The sequence below is a fragment of the Trachypithecus francoisi genome, unplaced genomic scaffold (genome assembly GCF_009764315.1).
Source record: "Trachypithecus francoisi isolate TF-2019V2 unplaced genomic scaffold, Tfra_2.0 Lachesis_group5, whole genome shotgun sequence".
NCBI lineage: Eukaryota > Metazoa > Chordata > Mammalia > Primates > Cercopithecidae > Trachypithecus > Trachypithecus francoisi.
Window position 1 is genome coordinate 139,639,937 of NW_022681470.1, and position 20,249 is coordinate 139,660,185.

Below are 20,249 nucleotides of genomic sequence, written 5' to 3' on the forward strand. Positions count from 1 at the left end.
GGACCCCTAGGTCACAGGACAGAGGCTGGTTAAGGAAGTCTTTATTGATTCTGGAGTGTTCCCCCGCCAATATTTATTTTTATTTTTATTTTATTTTTGGAGATAGGGTCTTGCTCTGTACCCCAGGCTGGAGTGCAGTGGTACCATCAAGGCTCACTGCAACCTCGACTCTCAGGGCTCAAGCGATCCTCCCAACTCAGCCTCCTGGGTAGCTGGGACCACAGGTGCTGGCCACCACACCCGGCTAATTTTTGTATTTTTTGCGTAGACGGGGTCTCACTATGTTGTCCAGGCTGGTTTCGAACTCCTGGGCTCAAGCGATTCTCCTGCCTCGGCCTCCCAAAGTGCTGGGATTGCAGGTGTCAGCCACCATGTCTGGCCGATTCCCCAAATGGTTCCATATTCCTCTTTTGTCTTGCTCAGCCGGCATAGAACATCCCCCTTTACGCCTGTGATTTCATAGATAGGCACTTGCACAGGTACACAGAGCCCACAGCGAGGAGGATTCCCACAAGGGCAGCGATGGAAACGGAGGCCAAAGCTGTGGGCGCGGGGCTCCAAGCTGGGAGCAGGAGGCGAGAATTAGGAACGGAACACAGGGAGGTCTGTCGACCCGCGTGGAGCTCACGCCTGGTCTGTGCACCCTCTCAGGGTCATAACTCTCTCTGCCCCCTTCCTCCTAGCCCCCAGGGTTACAGAGGTGCCTCACCGAGCATCAGTGTAATGGGTGCCGAGCTGTTGCGGACCACCAGGCCTTCGAGATTGAGGCGCGTGTGGCAGATCACGGGCTTCCAGAAGTCGCGGGGTCCAGCAGGAAACTCGTAGGTCAGGGTCACGTTGGCCAGATCCTGGTGGGTGTAGCGCTCCAGGCTTTCGGAATAGATGACCCGGCCGCCAAGCCTCAGGGTCACCACCAAGTAGCCCACCGGGAACACGTGCGTAACGTGGCAGCGCAAAGTGTATTTCCTGCCCTTTAAGACCGGAGGCTCCAAAATCACGCTGTGGGGCGGTTCTAAGGCAAGGGGGAGCCTCTGCGTGAGGTCCGCGGGCGCTCCCTAAAGAGCTGACTGCCAACTACCCTCCCCCCACCTCTTCCAGCCCCCTCCCCTCACCCCAGCCGGGACCGAGCCCCTGTCCCTCACTGTAGGCGGTGATCCTGGTGATGGCCCAGCGTGTTTTTCCTGCGCAGGTGACGAGGCAGTGCGCGTGGGAGCTCCAGGCCCTCACGTCGAGCAGCTGGTAATACACCCAACCCGGCCCTCTGAGCGTCTTGCCCTGCCGCAGCCGAGTGCGGAGGCTGGAATTCTGCGGCTGGGGACAGCTGTTGCTGCAATTGAGCCACACTTCCCTCCCCGGCGGCACAGCCACAAACTCCGGGCTCATGCGCACCCAGAAGGGCACTGAGGTCCCCGAGGGCGCGAGAGAGCTACCCTTGGGGCCTTGCGCCCGCTTAATCCGGCGTCCCAGCGCGCACCCAACTCCCGGGTAGGCGGCCGCCAAAAAAAGCAGCAGCGACAGGGGGAACAGCGACCCCATGGCAAAAAGCCCGGACTAACGGGCCCCGCGCCAGAGAGCCAGGGCCGGCTCTAGAGATAAGGAGGCCCGCAGCCCCGCCTCCTCGACTCCACCCTAGAGAGAGACGAGAGGCCCCAACGGAGGGCCAGGGAGTCCTGCAAAAATTCCCCTCCCCGGGTCAAGAATGAGATTCCAGGCCTCATTGGAAACCAAATGTTTTTTTCTGGAGAGGAGTCTTTAGTTTTCACTAGAGACCAGAAGGTCATAGAAAGTCCCAGATTTGGACCAGAACCTCAGGGTATGGCCATCAACCCACAATGTTTTCTTGGGGGAGGAAGTGGGAGGATCTGGCTGTGGCTGCTTAGAAAGGACTCCAGCTGGATGTGACACCTCCCCTCAACTCACATAAGGCTGAGGCAGATGAGAAAGCTTTATTAACACAAAGGAAGTCTGGGCAATGTTGCGAGACCCTGTCTCTTAAAAAAAAAAAAAAATCAAATTTGCCTTGTATGGTGGTGTGAGCCTATGGTCCCAGCTACTCAGGAGGCTGAGATGGGAGGATCACTTGAGCCCAGGAGGTCAAGGCTGCAGTGAACTATGATTGCACCACTGCACTCCAGCCTGGGTGACAGAGGGAGACCTTGTCTACACACATACACACACACACACACACGCATGAGGCTTCCAAAGCTGGGAGAGAGTCCTCCAATACCTTGGCCCCCTTCCCCACTGCTTGCAGGACCCTCATCACTGCAGGAAACTGGCTGCATAGTGCAAGCTCCCAGTGAAATGCAAACAGGATAAGAGGACAAGGCATCGGTTGGACATAGTCCCCGGGCACTCATGTCCAGGAGTGACCACTGAGTGTCACTGTGAACACTGGCAGAAATGTATGTGGGTGGGGAGGTGGCTAACAAAGGTGTCAGTTTTGCGGGGAAGGGAGGAATAAGGCCTTACTGGGTAATCCCTGAACCTGTAACCACTACTAGTCTATACAGTGCTTTTGTGCGGATAGAAAAATCACTCCTTCTGGGGAAAGGCAGGTTGGCCAATGAGAAGTCCCAGCCCCATTTGATCTTTTTGCCAGGCACCCTTCTGCAGTGTACAACCTGTACAACTGTACCTGGTGACCTTGAATGTGATTAGGACTGGGAGCTCCCTGAGGCCAGAGACCTATGTTCATTTAGCCTACATAAAAGACACTCAATAAATAGCTGGTAAAATAACAAATGAATAAATACATATCATCAAGGGTTGGGGTCAGTAGACAGCAGTGCCCAAGCTGGCATCCATCAGGAAGTGTGGGCCTTTGTGTTTTGATGCTACACGTCTGTGGAGGGTCACTTCTTCCGTAAGTCTGTGGGGTCTCAGCATACCCAAAAGGCAGCAAGTTTCAGCATTTCCCGGCTGTATGTCCTCATGGTGGGGGTATGTCTCCCCCACCACTTCCCCTCTCATCAGGCTAGACTTTGACATCCATCAATCAGGTCTTGAGTCTTGCTCCTTTCTCTTGGCTTAGTCATGTGACTACAGATCAGATGCGTGGCCTAGTGTTTTAGGTGTGCAGGTACCATGGCCCCAAATGCTGTCTGCATCTGACTGAGCACAATGCCCTGTCCTCTGGCATCCCAGGGCCAGTGGGTGTAGCTGCATGGCATACTCTGTTCAGTGTGGCACCACTGCCACCGATATGGGAGGACCGAGGAAGAGGCCCTGTCCTGGGATAGGTTCAGGGAGGCGTGGCTTGCGTGTTTGGTTTCATGGGGGTGCCGTTTTGAGCCTGCTGTAGTCTGTATTTCCTGATCTTCCGCTGGCGGTTATAGAGGTACGTGGCGGCACCTGCAATACCCAGGATGACTGCGGCTGCTACCACAATGATGATGACCATTTCATACTGGCGGGCTGTGGGGAGGATACAACGGGGGGTGAGGATTGCATTGGGTTCATGGCCCCTTCCCCCACCCAGCTCTGCACGCCGGCTCACTCACAGAGCACATTCACGGTCACCTCGCGGGTGACCTCCCCTCGAGTGCTCCTGGCCTGACAGAGGTAGGTGCCCTCAAGATCCCGAGTGACAGTCACTGATTTCCCAATGGGCAATGGGAAAGTGCCATCCTTTAGACACTTGAGCTGGGGCAAGGGGTTCCCCCAAGCCTGGCACATTGGAGTCTGCTGGGAATTTTCTGGCCACGTCCAGTTTCCTGGACAATCCTTCTCGTCCAGTCGGGGTCCATCTGGAAAAACACAACAAGATGACATGGAGGTGGGTAGGGGCAGGACTTGGAGGGCAAGACCTGATGGGACTTCAGGGATTGGGCCTTGGGGGATAGGGGTCATTGACCAGCAGCCCCACTCACACAGGACACGGAGCTCCCGGGTCTGGTTCTTGTGTACAAGCTGGCCGGCCACCTCCAGGGTTGCAGAGCAGGAGAAGCTGCGCCCGTTGTCCTCTGGGGTGGCTTTCAGCAGAAACTCGGCCCTCGGGCCCGGTGGCTGGGCTGGAACCCCATTCAGCGTCACTTTGGCTGTAGAGTGGGCCTCACACTTCACTATCACCTCAGTCCCTTCTGAGACTTCTGGCTCGGTCAGAATCACGTTGGGTGCCGGAAAGCCTGGGATGAGCACACAGTGAGCCCCGCCCCGGGTTCAGGTCACACCCCCGAGAAGCCCCGCTCCGCCCCGCCCCTTCTTACTGTAGATGGTCACTGTCTGCCGTGTCTCCTGGGTCTGGGTCCCCAGCATCACTGAACACAACAGCCGCTGGGTGCCCTCCTCCTCTGCGGTCACCTTGACTGAGGCCTTGGCCGAGAGGGAGTTGTTGCCATAGGTGATTGTGGGGTTCAACTTCTGGTCCCCCAGTGCCAGGTAGACCTGAGCCTCTGAGACTGGGAACAGCCCGTCCAGGGAACAGACCACGGTCCCCTGCGTGTCCACCTCTAGGACCTGGGGGCTGACAAGTTGTGGGGGAGTCGCTGGCAGGTCTAGGGAGAGAGGGAAGGTGTGAGCAGACAGGGATGGACATCCTGAAGCCCTTCTCTGGGGCATTTCATTCCCCCTCCTGCGAAGTCCTCTTCCAGGGTGACTCAGCAGCCTAGGTTACATATGCCTAGAACACATGCCTCCCTTAGCCGGGGCCACACCCGTCTCAAAAGATCCTGTGGCCACAGGCACCCCATTGCAGGATACCCCACCTCCAGCCTCTCCCTGCTGGCTTCTTCAATCCTCACCAAAGGTTTGGAGCTGGTGAGGAGCCGAGGTGTTCTCAAACAGCCCCAGCCCATAGGGCCGAAGGTCCAGTTCAGTGCGGCACGAGAAATTGGCTCCGTGGTCATCTCTGCTCACGGGCACCATGGTCATGACCTCGGCGGGCTCCCCCACCGCTGACTGCCGACTCAGCTCCTTCTCCCCATGGAGCAGCACCACAGTGAGGTTGGCCCGGGGTGCCCCACCCTCCACCTGGCAGCGTAGGGTAAGGTTCTTGCCCACCGGCTGCCAAGAGGGAAGGGGTGCCAGTTCCACCCGTTCTGGAGTCCCTGCAGGAAAACAGAGGTGGGGGTGTCTGGTGAACTGGACCTTGCTGCCTGCCTAACAGACAAACCGCACCTGCCTGGGAGCCCCACCTCTTCGATATCTCCCCCAAACACTCCCAGACACCTAAGCAGATAGGAATGTCAAGATCTTCAGTGAAAGCTGGTAAGAGGGACCCGAGTGTTTGTGAAGGGGATCAAAAAATTCCTTATTCATGACAGCAGCATCTTAGAGTGAAAAGTGGAAAAGAACTTCAAAGTCAATTGCTAGGTGTCTGGTCAAATAAATTCAGCAGCTCAATGCTCTAGACTGGGCAAACAGTAGCTCGATCTCGGCTCACTGCAACCTCCGCCTCTGGGGTTCAGGCAATTCTCCTGCTTCAGCCTCCTGAGTAGCTTAGATTTACAGGCACATACCACCATACCTGGTTAATTTTTGTATTTTTATTTTTAATCAATTAATTAATTTTTTTTTTTTTTTGAGACGGAGTCTCGCTGTGTTGCCCAGGCGGGAGTGCAGTGGCCGGATCTCAGCTCACTGCAAGCTCCGCCTCCCGGGTTTACGCCATTCTCTCGCCTCAGCCTCCCGAGTAGCTGGGACTACAGGCGCCCGCCATCTCGCCCGGCTAATTTTTTGTATTTTTTTTAGTAGAGACGGGGTTTCACCGTGTTAGCCAGGATGGTCTCGATCTCCTGACCTCGTGATCCGCCCGTCTCGGCCTCCCAAAGTGCTGGGATTACAGGCTTGAGCCACCGCGCCCGGCCAATTAATTAATTTTTTAAACTGGGTCTCCTTCTGTCACCCAGGCTGGAGGGCGATAGCGCAATCTTGGCTCACTGCAACCTCTGCCTCCTGAGTTCAAGCGATTCTCCTGCTTCAGCCTCCTGAGTAGCTGGGATTACAGGCATGCGCCACCATACCCAGCTAATTTTTGTATTTTTAGTAGAAACGGGGTTTCAGCATGTTGCCCAGGCTGGTCTCCAATTCCTGACCTCAAGTGATCTGCCCACCCTGGCCTCCCAAAGTGCTGGGATTACAGGTGAGAGCAAATACACTTGGCCTAGACATTATTTAAAACAAAACAAAACAAAAAACCTGTTAGCCAGGTGTGGTGGCTCAGGCCGTAATCCTAGCACTTTGTGAGGCCAAGGCAAGAGGCTCACCTGAGGCCAGGAGTTCAAGACAAGCCTGGGCAACATAGGGAGACCCCCATCTCAAAGAAAAATAAAAAATAAACAGGTTGGCAGGGTGCGTTGGCTCATGCCTTTAATCCCAGAATTTTAGGAGGCCAAGGCGGGTGGATCACGAGGCCAGGAGTTCGAGACCAGACTGACCAACATAGTGAAACCCCATCTCTACTAAAAATACACAAATTAGCTGGGCATGGTGGTACATGCCTGTAGTCTCAGCTACTTGGGAGGCTGAGGCAGGAGAATCGCTTGAACCTGGGAGGTGGAGGTTGCAGTGAGCTGAGATTGTGCCACTGCACTCCAGCCTAGGTGACAGAGCGAGACTCCATCTCAAAATAAATGAATGAATGAATGGTTAACTGGGTGTGGTGGTACACACCTGTAGTCCCTGCTACTTGAGAGGCTGAGTCAGGAAGCTCACTTGAGCCCAGGAGTTTAAGGCTACAGTGAGCTGTGATCATGCCACTGTACTTTAGCCTGGGAAAGAAAAACCCCATTTCTATTTAAAAAAAAAAAAAAAAAGTCATGAATGACAGAGCCTAACAACAAAAAGGCTGTGCGTGGTGGCTCATGCCTATAATCTCAACACTTTGGGAGACTGAGGCAGGCGATCACCTGAGGTCAGGAGTTCAAGACCAGCCTGGCCAACATGGTGAAACCCCGTCTCTACTAAAAATACAAAAATTAGCCAGGGGTGGTGTTGTGTGCCTGTAATCCCAGCTACCTGGGAGGCTGAGGTGAAAGGATCACTTGAGCCCAGGAGGGAGAGATTGCAGTGAACCAAGATCGCGCCACTGCACTTTGGACTGGGTGACACAGTGAGATTCTCTTTCAGAGAAAAAAAAAAAGCATCAGGACCCGGGGGTCCTGCATTTGATATCCAGTCTTGCTTCTTTGCTGTGGGTAAGTGACTTTGTCTCTCTGAACCTCAGTTTCCTTAACTGTAAAATAGGGTTATTAGAGGTGGGAGTATTATGAATTCACTTAAGAGGTAGACAGAGTCGCTGTATATAAGCAGGAGGTTTCATTTTTAGAGTGATGGAAATATTTTAAAATTAGATTGTAGTCATGGTTGTTTGTACAAAAGTCATTGAATTGTATGCTTAAAAGGGATGAATTTTATGGTATTCTAAATCATATCTCAAGAAAGCAAGGCTGGAGCATGGTGGCTCACACCTGTAATCCCAGTACTTTGGGAGGCCAAGGCGGGATCATTTGAGGCCAGGAGTTCAAGGCTAGCTTGGGCAACATTGCGAGACCTCATTTCTCAAAAAAAATAAAAAATAAAAAACAAGCTGTGCTTCAGCCAGGCTTGGTGGCTCATGCCTGTAATCCCAGCACTTTGGGAGGCCGGAGAGGATGGATCACCTGAAGTCAGGAGTTCAAGACCAGCCTGGCCAGGCCAGGCGTGGTAGCTCACACCTGTAATCCCAACTCTTTGGGAGGCCAAGGTGGGCGGATCACGAGGTCAGGAGATCAAGACCATCCTGGCTAACACGGTGAAACCCCATCTCTACCAAAAATACAAAAAATTAGCTGGGCATGGTGGTGGGCGCCTGTAGTCCCAGCTACTCGGGAGGCTGAGACAGGAGAATGGCGTGAAGCCGGGAGGCAGAGCTTGCAGTGAGCTGAGATCACGCCACTGTACTCCAGCCTGGGCGACAGAGCGAGACTCCGTCTCAAAAAAAAAAAAAAAGGTCACACAGTGGCTCATGCCTGTAATCCCAGCACTTTGGGAGGCCGAGGCAGGTGGATCACCTGAGGTCGGGAGTTTGAGACCAGCCTGACCAAAATGGAGAAACCCCGTCTCTACTAAAACTACAAAGTTAGCCTTGCGTGGTGGCGCATGCCTGTAATCCCAACTACTCAGGAGGCTGAAGCAGGAGAATTGCTTGAACCTGGGGGGCGGAGGTTGTGGTGAGCCAAGATCGTGGCATTGCACTCCAGCCTGGGCAACAAGGGCGAAACTCCATCTCAAAACAAACACCAAAAAAAAAAAAAAAAAAAAAAACAAGCTGGGCTTTCTGGTGGCCCACACCTGTAGTCCCAGCTACTCAGGAGGCTAAGGGTGGGAGGAGAATTTCTTGAACCTGGGAGTTGGAGGCTGCAGTCAGCTATGATTGTACCACTGCACTCCAGCCTGGGTGACAAAGTGAGACCCTGTGTCTAAAAATAAAACAGAAAGCTGTTAAGCTGTTAAAATATATATATATATATGGTCAATATATATATATGGTCAAGAAAACTCTGACCTCCAGCTCTTCTTTCTTACCACCTCCTACAGACTCTTACAGAACTTGAGGTACCCTCAAACCTCAGCCCCTAGAGGAAACCCAGCTCAGCTGCCTGGTGCAGAGGAGAGGGAGTCTCTCCTGCTCTCACCTCTCTTGACTCTGACCTTCAGTCCTTTTTTTTTTTTTTTTTTGGGATAGAGTCTTGCTCTGTGGCCCGGGCTGGAGTGCAGTGGCCAGATCTCAGCTCACTGCAAGCTCTGCCTCCCGGCTTCACGCCATTCTCCTGCCTCAGCCTCCCGAGTAGCTGGGACTACAGGTGCCTGCCACCTTGCCCGGCTAGTTTTTTGTATTTTTTTTTTTTAGTAGAGACGGGGTTTCACCGTGTTAGCCAGGATGGTCTCGATCTCCTGACCTCGTGATCCGCCCGCCTCGGCCTCCCAAAGTGCTGGGATTACAGGCTTGAGCCACCGCGCCCGGCCGACCTTCAGTCCTTTACCAAATCCTGGTCACTGAAGTATTCAAATACTTGTCTGTCCTTCCCTTCTTGGATACGGTCACTGCCCACAACATGGACCACATGGACAAGGACCATAGCCAACTGCTGTTTGGCTTCCGGTAAATCCAGCCTTCAGCTATCTAATCCCTGGCCTGCTCACAAACCCTCCAAGACTCCCTATCACCCCGAGAAGGAAAGTCCCAGCTCCTCCACCTGGCATTGAAGGCACTGTCAACCTCACCCCTCCTCCCATCAATCAACTTCTTTTTTTTTAGGGGTAGGGTGTCTCTCTGTCATCCGGGCTGGAATGCAGTGGCGCAATCACAGCTGACTGTAACCTCACATTCCTGGGCTTGACCAGGCTCGGTGGCTCACACCTGTAATCCCATCACTTTGGGAAGCCGAGGCAGGAGAATCACTTGAGGTCAGGCATTCAAGACTAGCCTGGCTAACATGGTAAAACCCTATCTCTGCTAAAAATACAAAAAAATTAGCTGGGCATGATGGTGGGCACCTGTAATCCCAGCAACTTGGAAGGCTGAGGCAGGAGAATTGGTTGAACCCAGGAGGCAGAGGCTGCAGTGAGCCAAGATGGCACCATTGCACTCCAGCCTGGGCCACAGAGAGAGACTCCATTTCAAAAAAACAAAAACAAAAAAATACCTGGGCTCAAATGATCCTCCCACTTGAGCCTCCAGAGTAGCTGTGAGTACAAGCATATGCCACTGTACCCTGCTAAATTTTTTATTTTTTCTTAGAGATAGGGTCTCGCTATGTTGCTCAGGCTGGTCTCGAACTCCTGGGCTCAATCAATCCTCTTGCTTTGGCTTCCCAAAGCGCTGGGATTACAGGTATGAGCCACTGCACCTGGCCCACACTAACCTACCTCCTCCTCCTCCTGCCCCCATCAAGATTCCTCCCTGCTCCCAACTTTTGCCCAGGCTGTTGCCCCTGCCCAGAATGCCTGTCTTTATGAACTCCTACACATCCTTCAAAGCCCAGCTAGTGGTCACCTCCTCTAGGAATTACACCTCTAACCTTTTTGGAGAAGATTGAGCCATCCAGGGAGGCTTCTTTATGTTTACACCAGGGGTGGCGCAAGACCAAGCTAGAGTCTCTCTCAGGTAACACCCTCCCACACACCTTTTACTCCTTTGCTACCTGTGCCAGCCATCTGCTCCATTTCACAGAGGTAAAAACTCAGGCAAAGCGGGGCACTCACAGTCATAGAGGGAGAAATGTGGCAGAGCCAGGTCTCAAACCTGGAATTCTACGCTCTCAGCTATCAGGCAGAGGCGGGAGTGGTGGCTCAAGACTGTAATCCCAGCACTTTGGGAGGCTGAGGCGGGTGGATCACAAGAGATCTGGAATTCGAGACCAGTCTGGTCAACTTGGTGAAACCCTGTCTCTACTAAAAATACAAAAATTAGCCAGGCATGGTGGCGGGTGCCTGTAATCCCAGCTACTAGAGAGGATGAGGCAGGAGAATTGCTTGAACCTGGGAGATGGAGGTTGCAGTGATCCAGCTTGGGCAACACAGCAAGACTCTGTCTCAAAAAAAAAAAAAAAAAAAAAAAAAAAAACACGTATCAGGCAGAGGTGTAGAAAAGACCTTCAAAGAGGTTTCCCTGGGGTTTCAGAAGCTGCTTGCAATGTTCAGGGACCTCCCTCACCTGGGAAGGTCAGCATCTGCTCACCCACCCTCCAAATCAGAAGCAAAGCTGATCATTTACCCAGAGGCTTCCTTGTCCTGACACAATGATAGGAGAACGTCCTTTGTCCCTCACCGTGTCATTTTACCCATCAGAGGAGGTCTCACCTGACTGCGAGGTAAACACAGAAGCCATGTCCTCCATAATGTTAAAGGCCTTGCTAGGACTGGAACCCAAGGCGAATCCCAAAGCCACTTGGCCAGTTTTTATTTTTTAGAGACAGGGTCTCTCTCAGTCACCCAGGCTGGAGTGCAGTGGTGTCATCACGGCTCACTGCAGCCTGGACATCCCAGGCTCAGGTGATCCTCCCACCTCAGCCTCCTGAGTTATCTGGGACTACAAGTATGCCACCCACGCTTGGCTAGGTTTTTTATTTTTTGTAGATATGGGGTCTTGCTGTGTTGCCCAGGCTGGTGTCCAACTCCTGGCCTCCAAACGATCCTCCTACTTCAGCCTCCTAAATCGCTGGGATTATAGGCATATAGAGCCACTGTGCCTGGCCTGCCCAGTGCCCTTCTGTTTTTTCTTCTTTGATTTTGTTTTGTTTTCATTTGAATTCCTTATTTTGGCCTTGGTAACTCATTCCCACCATTCAAAGTCCCCAAAGTAGGAAGAACGCAAAGAGAATTCTCAGCTGGGCGCGGTGGCTCACGCCTGTAATCCCAGCCTTTGGGAGGCCGAGGCGGGCAGATCACAAGTTCAGGAGATCAAGACCAGCCTGGCCAACATGATGAAACCCCGTCTCTACTAAAAATACAAAAATTAGCCGGGCGTGGTTGTGGGCGCCTGTCATTCCAGCTACTTGGGAGGCTGAGGCAGGAGAATCGCTTGAACCCAGGAGGGAAAGGTTGCAGTGAGCCGAGATCGCGTCATTGCACTCCAGGCTGGGGACACGGCAAGACTCCGTCTCAAAAAGACAACAACAACAAAAAAGAATTCTCAGTCGGGCACAGTGGCTCACGTTGTAATCCCACCACTTTGGGAGGCCGAGGCGGGCGGATCACCTGAGGTTGGGGTTCGAGACCGGCCTGATCAACATGGAGAAACCCTGTCTCTACTAAAAATACAAAATTTGCCGGGCATGGTGGCTTGTGCCTATAATCCCAGCTACTCGGGAGGCTGGGGCAGGAGAATCACTTAAACTCGGGAGGTGGGGGTTGCAGTGAGCAGAGATCGTGCCATTGCACTCCAGTCTGGGCAACAAGAGTGAAACTCTGTCTCAAAAAAAAAAAAAAAAAATGGAATTCTCCACACTCAAGCCCTCTCCCACAGCCTCCCAGCCTCTCTTCTCACAGCCAACTAATACTGTCATTTCTCCCACTTCCTTTTAGGACTATTTTATACATAAATACAGCCTCCCCGAAACTGCCCCTCTGCCACTCCCTAATGTGAGGGTGGCATGCCATTCATATTCAACATACCTTCTTTCATTCTTTTCTTTTCTTTTTTTTTTTTTTTTTTTTTGAGACGGAGTTTCGATCTTCTTGCCCAAGCTGGAGTGCAATGGTGCAATCTCGGCTCACCGCAACCTCTGCCTCCCAGGTTCAAGAGATTCTCCTGCCTCAGTCTCCCAAGTAGCTGGGATTACAGGTATGCGCCACCATGCCTGGCTAATTTTTTTTTTGTATTTTTAGTAGAGACAGGGTTTCTCCATGTTGGTCAGGCTGGTCTCGAACTACTGACCTCAGGTGATCCGCCATCTCAGCCTCCCAGAGTGCTGGGATAACAGGCATGAGCCACTGCACCCAGCCACCTTCTTTCATTTTGACTTTACAATACACCCAGAGCTGCTTCTTTTTCAGTTCACAGGAACTTCCTGATTCTTCTACACGGTCGGTCACATGCTATTCTGTGGTATGGCCAAGCCACGCTTTCTCTCTCTAGCCTTTCCCATTTGCCCTTTGTACAAAGTGGCAGTGAATAATGCCATGACTCCCACCACTTCCCTTGTAGGTAGGGACACCTATAGACCTCTTTCCGGGACTGGGTTTTTTTTTTTTTCTGTTTTTTTGTTTTTGTTTTTGAGACAGGGTCTCATTCTGTCTTCCATGCTGTTGTGCAATGGCATGATCATAGCTCGCTGCAGCCTCTATCTCTCCGGGCTCAGGTGATCCTCCCACCTCAGCCTCATGAGTACCTGAGATTAGACTTATGCCACCATGCCTAGCTAATTTTTTTTTTTTTGAGACACAGTCTTACTCTGTCACCCAGGCTGGAGTGCAGTGGCATGATCTCGGCTCACTGCAACCTCCGCCTCCTGGGTTCAAGTGATTCTCCTGCTTCAGCCTCCCAGGTATGGACTATAGGCACACTCCACCATACCTGGCTAATTTTTGTTTTGTTTTTTGAGACGGAGTTTCGCTCTGTCACCCAGGCTGGAGTGCAGCGGCCGGATCTCGGCTCACTGCAAGCTCTGCCTCCCGAGTTTACGCCATTCTCCTGCCTCAGCCTCCTGAGTAGCTGGGACTATAGGCGCCCGCCACTTTGCCCAGCTAGTTTTTTTGTATTTTTTTTTGTAGAGATGGGGTTTCACTGTGTTAGCCAGGATGGTCTCGATCTCCTGACCTCGTGATCCGCCCGTCTCGGCCTCCCAAAGTGCTGGGATTACAGGCTTGAGCCACTGCGCCCGGCCTAATTTTTGTATTTTTAGTAGAGATGGGGTTTTGCCATGTTGGCCAGGCTGGTCTTGAACTCCTGACCTCAGGTGATCCGCCTGCCTTGGCTTCCGAAAGTGTTGGGATTACAGGCATGAGCCACTGCGCCCAGCCCATGACATTTTGAGAACTGATGTCCAATTTCCCGCCATAGGGTTGGGCTTATTTATGCTCCCAATAGTACTGTCCTAGGACTGCCTACGTTCCCATAGCCTTGCCAGCACAGCTGTTATCAATTCTTTCAGTTGTTGCCAGTATGTGAAAAATGCCATCCCAGGCTAGTTTTAACTGTTGTTTTTTTTTTTTTTTTTTTTTAATAAAAATGGGGTTTTGCTATGTTGTCCAGGCTGGATTCGAACTCCTAGGATTCGAACCCCTGGGTTCAAGCAATCCTCCCACCACAGCCTCAGGAGCAGCTGGGATTACAGGTGCACACCACGAGGCCCAGCAAAATTATTTACTTTTTTTTTCCTGGTAGAAACAGGGTCTCAGCTGGGCTCGGTGGCTCACACCTGTAATCCCAGCACTTTAGAAGGCCGAGATAGGCAGATCACGAGGTCAGGAGATCAAGACCATCCTAGCTAACATAGTGAAACCCCGTCTCTACTAAAAATACAAAAAAATTAGCCAGGCACGGTGGCGGGCGCCTGTAGTCCCAGCTACACGGGAGGCTGAGGCAGAATGGTGTGAACTCGGGAGGCGAGCTTGCAGTGAGCCAAGATCGCGCCACTGCACTCCAGCCTGGGCAACAGAGCGAGACTCTGTCTCAAAAAAAAAAAAAACCGGGTCTCACTATGTTTCCCAGGCCAGTCTCAAACTCCTGGGCTCAAACCATCCTTCTGCCTCAGCCTCTGGAGTAGCTGGGATTATAGGTACAAGCCACCACACTTGGCTTAATTCGCATCTTATATTAAAGTTTCTGATGCAGGACCTTGTCATATGTTCAAAGAGTGAGGCATAGAGAGATGGCATTCTTGAATGCTCAAATGTACTGAATTCCTGTTGATACCTTTTTTTTTGAAATGGAATCTTGCTCTGTCATCCGGACTGGAGTGCAGTGGCTGAGTCGCGGCTCACTGCAATCTCTGCCTCTCTGGTTCAAGCAATTCTCCTGTGTCAGCCTCCCGAGTAGCTGGGATTACAGGCACATGCCACCATGCCCAGCTGATTTTTGTATTTTTAGTAGAGACAGGGTTTTGCCATGTTGACGAAACTTAAACTCTCGGTCTTAAACTCCTGATCTCAAGATGATCCGCCAGCCTCAGCCTCCCAAAGTGCTGGGATTACAAGCATGAGCCACCATGCCCAGCCTGTAGATACTTTAATTGTACCCAAAAAAATTCACAAAGGGACTTTCTTTCTTTTTTTTTTTTGAGACGGAGTCTCGCTCTGTCGCCCGGGCTGGAGTGCAGTGGCCGGATCTCAGCTCACTGCAAGCTCCGCCTCCCGGGTTTACACCATTCTCCTGCCTCAGCCTCCCGAGTAGCTGGGACTACAGGCGCCTGCCACCTCGCCCGGCTAGTTTTTATTTTTTTGTATTTTTTAGTAGAGACGGGGTTTCACAGTGTTAGCCAGGATGGTCTCAATCTCCTGACCTCGTGATCCACCCATCTCGGCCTCCCAAAGTGCTGGGATTACAGGCTTGAGCCACCGCGCCCGGCCTTTTTTTTTTTTTTTTGTAAGATGGAGTCTCGCTCTGCTGCCCAGGCTGGAGGTGCAGTGGCCGGATCTCAGCTCACTGCAAGCTCCGCCTCCCGGGTTTACACCATTCTCCTGCCTCAGCCTCCCGAGTAGCTGGGACTACAGGCGCCTGCCACCACGCCTGGCTAATTTTTGGTATTTTTAAAGTAGAGACAGGCTTTCACCATGTTAGCCAGGATGGTCTCGATCTCATGACCTTGTGATCCGCCTGCCTCGGCCTTCCAAAGTGCTGGGATTACAGGCGTGAGCCACCGCACCCGGCCTAAAGGGACTTTCTAAGGATGTCCCCACCTGCCCTTCAAGGAGCCCCTCCTTGACCCTACCAGCAAGTGATAAAGATCCCCCCAGGCCACTGCAGGTGCCCCTCTACGTCTCTCCCACTCTGGTCTGCCTAGTCCAGCCCTCCGGGCTCAGTTACTCACAGTACACGGTGAGGAAGGTTTTAGCTGATGACTGCCCATCAGGGCAGTTTGAATAGCACATTGGTTGACTATCTTCCTGCACATTGCTCAGTTCATACATCTTCCAGTTGTTTCCACCTGGCAGTATCTCCTTTTTAGGCAACGGAGTCTCCATGCCCAACAAGATGGGCTGGTCACAGGAGGCACTGCAATTCACTACCACGGAGCCTCCCCGGGGCAGGATGTCTTCTTGGGGGAACACAGATGTCTGAGCATTGCCAGGTCCTAGAAGAAACGAGGGAAGAGGTGACAGGCATTACAAATCAGGTTCATCAATGGGAATGTGCGCCCAGCCTGCGCTGGGTGCTGGAGGCACAGCCTTAACAGGACAATACTTTGCCTTCGATGTGGAAGTTAAAGAGAAAATTCATGAGCAGGCCAGGCATGGTGGCTCATGCCTGTAATCCCAGCACTTTGGGAGCCAAGGCAGGCAGATCACTTGAGGTCAAGAATTTGAGATCAGCCTGGCCAACATGGCGAAACCTCGTCTCCACTAAAAATACAAGAATTAGCCAGTCATGGTGGGATGTGCCTGTAGTCCCAGCTATTTGGGAGGCTAAGGCACAAGAATCACTTGAACCCGGGAGGCAGAGGTTACAGTGAGCCAAGATTGTGCCACTGTACTCCAGCCTGAGCAACAGAACGAGGCTCTGTCTCAAAAAAAAAAAAAAAAAAAAAAAAATTCTGAGCAAACAAGATAATTAATAACTGATGTTAATACGAGCTTTGACAAAAACAAAATAGGGTGATAGAATAGACAGTGCCTTGGTGACAGGGTAATGTCTCAGCAGAGATCTAAATGATGAGAAAGGGCTGGCTGTCCAGAGAAAACGGAAGTAAGTTCCACGCAAGTCCAGAAGTCCTCGGGCAGGGTGGCTGGAGCTGAGTGAGCAAGGATGAAGCGTGGGAGATCATTTAAGGAAGATCCCATGAGCACTGAAGGCCGTGCTAAAGATGTGTGCTTTTATTTATTATTATTATTATTTTTGAGATGGAGTCTCGCTTTGTTACTCAGACTGGAGTGCAGTGGCGCGATATCAGCTCACTGCAACCTCCGCCTCCGAAGTTCAAGTGATTCTCCTGCCTCAGCCTCCAGAGTATCTGGGACTAAGGCAAGCACCACCACACCCGGCTAATTTTTGTATTTTTAGTAGAGACGGGGTTTCGCCACGTTGGCCAGGCTGCTTTCAAACTCCTGGCCTCAAGTGATCTACCCACCTCAGCCTCCCAAAGTGCTGGGATTACAGGCATGAGCCACAGTGCCCGGTCACATGTGTTCTTTATACTTAGGGCAATAGGGAGCCATGGGAGGATTTTAGCCATTGGTTTTTTTGTTTTTTTTTTGTTTGTTTGTTTGTTTTTTTTTTTTTTTTTGAGGCGGAGTCTCGCTCTGTCGCCCGGACTGGAGTGCAGTGGCCAGATCTCAGCTCACTGCAAGCTCCGCCTCCTGGGTTTAAGCCATTCTCCTGCCTCAGCCTCCCAAGTAGCTGGGACTACAGGCGCCCGCCACCTCGCCCGGCTAGTTTTTGTATTTTTAGTAGAGACGGGGTTTCACCGTATTAGCCAGGATGGTCTCGATCTCCTGACCTCGTGATCCGCCCATCTTGGCCTCCCAAAGTGCTGGGATTACAGGCTTGAGCCACCGCGCCCGGCCTGTTTTTTGTTTTTTTAACAGGTCTCCCTCTGTCACCCAGGCTGGAATATACAGTGGTACAATCATAGCTCACTGTAACCTTGAACTTCTGGGCTCAAGTGATCCTCCCACCTCAGCCTCCCAAAGGACACCACCATACCTGACTAATATTTGAAAAACATTTTTGTAGACATGGGGTCTCACTATGTTGCTAAGGCTGATCTCAAACTCTTGGCCTCAAGCGATCCTCCCACCTAAGCCTCCCAAAATGCCAGGATTACAGGTGTGAGTCACTGTGTCCAACCAGATTTTAACGTGAAGTTGGTGCCCTCCTCCCTCCAAAGAAGTAAGATGGAGAGAGTCAGCCCTCCAGGAATCAGACTGGCTCCTCACTCCCTGAGACATGTAGCTTCCCCTCTTTGGGCCTCAATTTCCCCATCTGTAAGGTGGGTAAGTATAGCCACCCTGTTACTTGCTAATACAAGTAACTCAGCACAGGGCGGGTAGCAACTGGCTACCTTGCAGGTAAGTGCAGGTAAGAAAGGGGCTGCCAGGCGCAGTGGCTCACACCTGTAATCCCAGCACTTTGGGAGGCCGAGGCGGGCGGATCACGAGGTCAGGAGATCGAGGCCATCCTGGCTAACACGGTGAAACCCTGTCTCTGCTAAAAATACAAAAAAATTAGCCAGGCGTGGTGGCGGGCACCTGTAGTCCCAGCTACTCGGGAGGCTGAGACAGGAGAATGGCGTGAACCCAGGAGGTGGAGCTTGCAGTGAGCCGAGATCGCGCCACTGCACTCCAGCCTGCGCGATGAGCAAGACTCCATCTCAGAAAGAAAGAAAGAAAGAAAGAAAGAAAGAAAGAAAGAAAGAAAGAAGCGGCTTACAGGGTGGGCACTGTGGCTCATGCATGTAATCCCAGCACTTTGGGAGGCTGAGGTGGGCAGATCACGAGGTCAGGAGATCGAGACCATCCTGGCTAACACAGTGATTAGCCGGGCGTGGTGGCACACGCCTGTAGTCCCAGCTACTCAGGGAGGCTGAGGCAGAAGAATCGCTTGAACCCGAGAGGTAGAGGTTGCAGTGAGTCCAGATCGCGCCACTGCACTCCAGCCTAAGCGACAGAGTGAGACTCTGTCTCAAAAAAAGGAAGGAAGGGAGGGAGGGCGAGCCTATTTGGATTAGGTCCCTCAGATTTTGCTGCCTCCGAAGGTGGGAAAAAATATCTGAGCCCAGCACTGCCCCACTTCAAAGATTCCTGTCTCGGATTTGTTCTATCTTGGATGGGGGTGTGAGAACACTGACTCCATATATTTTCCAATGGAGATTCTGGGACCATTCCCATTTCATAAAGGGAAATGGTTACTCAGTTAGAAAGCAGTGCGATCTGGGTCTGAGTCTGGATCAGAACGCTTTGTTTTTTGAGACCGAATCTCTCTATGTCTCCCAGGCTGGAGTGCAGTGGCATCATCTCAGCTCACTGCAACCTCCGCCTCGTAGGTTTAAGGGATTTTCCTGCCTCAGCTTCCCAAGTAGCTGGGATCACGGGCGCCCACCGCCATGCCAGCTAATTTTTGTATTTTTAGTAGAGATGGGCTTTTGCCATGTCGGCCAGGCTTGTCTCCAACTCCTGACCTTAAGGGATTCACCCGTCTGGGCCTCCTGAAGTGTCGGGATTACAGGCACGAACCACCACACTGGCCTGGATCTGAGGCTTTGTTGAGCTGTTAACCAAGCTGTCAATCTCCCACCCTCCTGGTTCCCCAAACTCACACCACCATGAAAGACCCTCTGACCTCTGCCCTCTGCCCTAGCTAGGCTGGAGCTGGGGAAGGGTGTGCTGACGCCTCCCACTTCTCAGCTTTGGGCCACGGATAAGTCAGCTCTGGAATTCCCCTGAGTAGAAGCAGCCCTGGACTTCCCCAGGGTCAGAGAGGATGAGGAACAGAATATACATCTTGAAGTGGGTGGGGTCCCTTAAGCCTTGTTGGGTGGGCACACAGCCAAGTTCCCAAACCATCATGATTGAGTCTTGGGGCCAGGTGCTGTGCTGGGCCAGATACCCTGCCAGGTGGCTGTAAAACGTTTCTCATTTTACAGCTGAGAAACTGAAGTTTCAGAGACCCAATCTAGCCAAGCAAGGCAGTGGTTCACACTAGAGCCCAGGAGTTCAAGACCGGCCTGGGCAACAAAGCGAGGTCCACCCCTCCCCTCCATCTCCAACCCCCTTTTTCAAAGCTGCAATGTATAGCCCGAGGCCACACTTGGAGGTGATGCAGGGTCTGGATTCGAACCCACTGACTGTTGCCTTTCAATCGCTGTCTCTAGCCCGCCTTCCCATCAACAGCTGCCTAAGTATGCATGACCTGACCTGGGAGCCGGTCCTCCCGGGGTTTTGGGAAGCTGGCCCGACAGCAATCCCCACCCCTGACTCACCTGGGAGCAGAGCCCCGAGCAGGACCAGGAGTGTGAGCAGCGCGGGCTGGGGGCCGCTGGGAGCCATACAGAGGCCGAGGTTGCAGCTCTGAGTAGCAGAGGAGCTCAGCGTCGAGTGGGACGCCGTGGGGCGCGCGGTCCTTTATAGCGCTAGCCACCTGGGGGCTAAGGGGCGGTGCTGCTTTCCCGGAAACCTCGCGCCTTCCCCTCCGGAACAAATGCTGCTGTATTTCCGGACTGAGAGGGTGCCAGGGCCGAGCAGGGTCGTCCTCCCTCTCTGGCCGCTGCAGCTCCGGAATTTCCAAGCTAAAGCAATCGGGCGGCGGTGGCGGGGCGATGACCTCGGGGGCTGCTCCCGGTCCACACGCCTCCCCTTCCCCGGCCAGGCTAAGCTTGAATCGCGGTCTACACCGCGCTAAGCGGTTTATTAAGTACTGTTAAATACTGCCAACTACTCCGGAGAGTGGGGACTGTTATTGTGTCCATTTCACAAAGCAGTAAACTGAGACTCCAGGCTGCGAAGGGATCCGAACTCAAGTCCTCTCTCTCCAGTTTACGCAGGCCTCTTTAATCGAGTGGATGAGCCCCTTGCCTGGGTGGGGGACTAGGAATCCTCCCGGGGCTCCCTCCACTGAGGGGTGCCCCTCCCCCTAGGGTCATGTCCCCACCCAGCTGACACTGGCATTTCTT

The 20,249-nt window shown here is 52.5% G+C and overlaps 2 protein-coding genes across 2 annotated transcripts; both read right to left on the reverse strand.

The window, feature by feature from the left end:
• Positions 1-26: 26 nt before the first annotated feature.
• On the reverse strand, positions 27-1,685 carry ICAM4 (intercellular adhesion molecule 4 (Landsteiner-Wiener blood group)). The gene is made up of 3 exons (XM_033200288.1): positions 1,143-1,685; positions 710-1,012; positions 27-562 (listed from the first exon to the last, which is right to left on the reverse strand). The coding sequence occupies exons 1-3, from the start codon at positions 1,534-1,536 to the stop codon at positions 444-446; spliced, it is 816 nt and encodes a 271-aa protein (XP_033056179.1). The 5' UTR covers positions 1,537-1,685; the 3' UTR covers positions 27-443.
• Positions 1,686-1,930: 245 nt separating this feature from the next.
• On the reverse strand, positions 1,931-19,860 carry ICAM1 (intercellular adhesion molecule 1). The gene is made up of 7 exons (XM_033200285.1): positions 19,560-19,860; positions 15,453-15,716; positions 4,743-5,048; positions 4,209-4,496; positions 3,873-4,127; positions 3,504-3,749; positions 1,931-3,417 (listed from the first exon to the last, which is right to left on the reverse strand). Exons 1-7 carry the CDS (start codon positions 19,624-19,626, stop codon positions 3,245-3,247), a joined length of 1,599 nt encoding a protein of 532 aa, XP_033056176.1. The 5' UTR covers positions 19,627-19,860; the 3' UTR covers positions 1,931-3,244.
• Positions 19,861-20,249: the final 389 nt, after the last annotated feature.

Coding starts and splice junctions, on each gene's coding strand:
- ICAM4 (XM_033200288.1), bottom strand. CDS start 1,536: ATGGGGTCGCTGTTCCCCCTGTCGCTGCTGCTTTTTTTGGCGGCCGCC. Junction 1,013..1,142: donor CACCAGGATCACCGCCTACA/GTGAGGGACAGG, acceptor CCCTTGCCTTAG/AACCGCCCCACAGCGTGATT. Junction 563..709: donor ACCCATTACACTGATGCTCG/GTGAGGCACCTC, acceptor TCCTGCTCCCAG/CTTGGAGCCCCGCGCCCACA.
- ICAM1 (XM_033200285.1), bottom strand. CDS start 19,626: ATGGCTCCCAGCGGCCCCCAGCCCGCGCTGCTCACACTCCTGGTCCTG. Junction 4,128..4,208: donor GCAGACAGTGACCATCTACA/GTAAGAAGGGGC, acceptor TGCTCATCCCAG/GCTTTCCGGCACCCAACGTG. Junction 3,750..3,872: donor CCGGGAGCTCCGTGTCCTGT/GTGAGTGGGGCT, acceptor GTGTTTTTCCAG/ATGGACCCCGACTGGACGAG.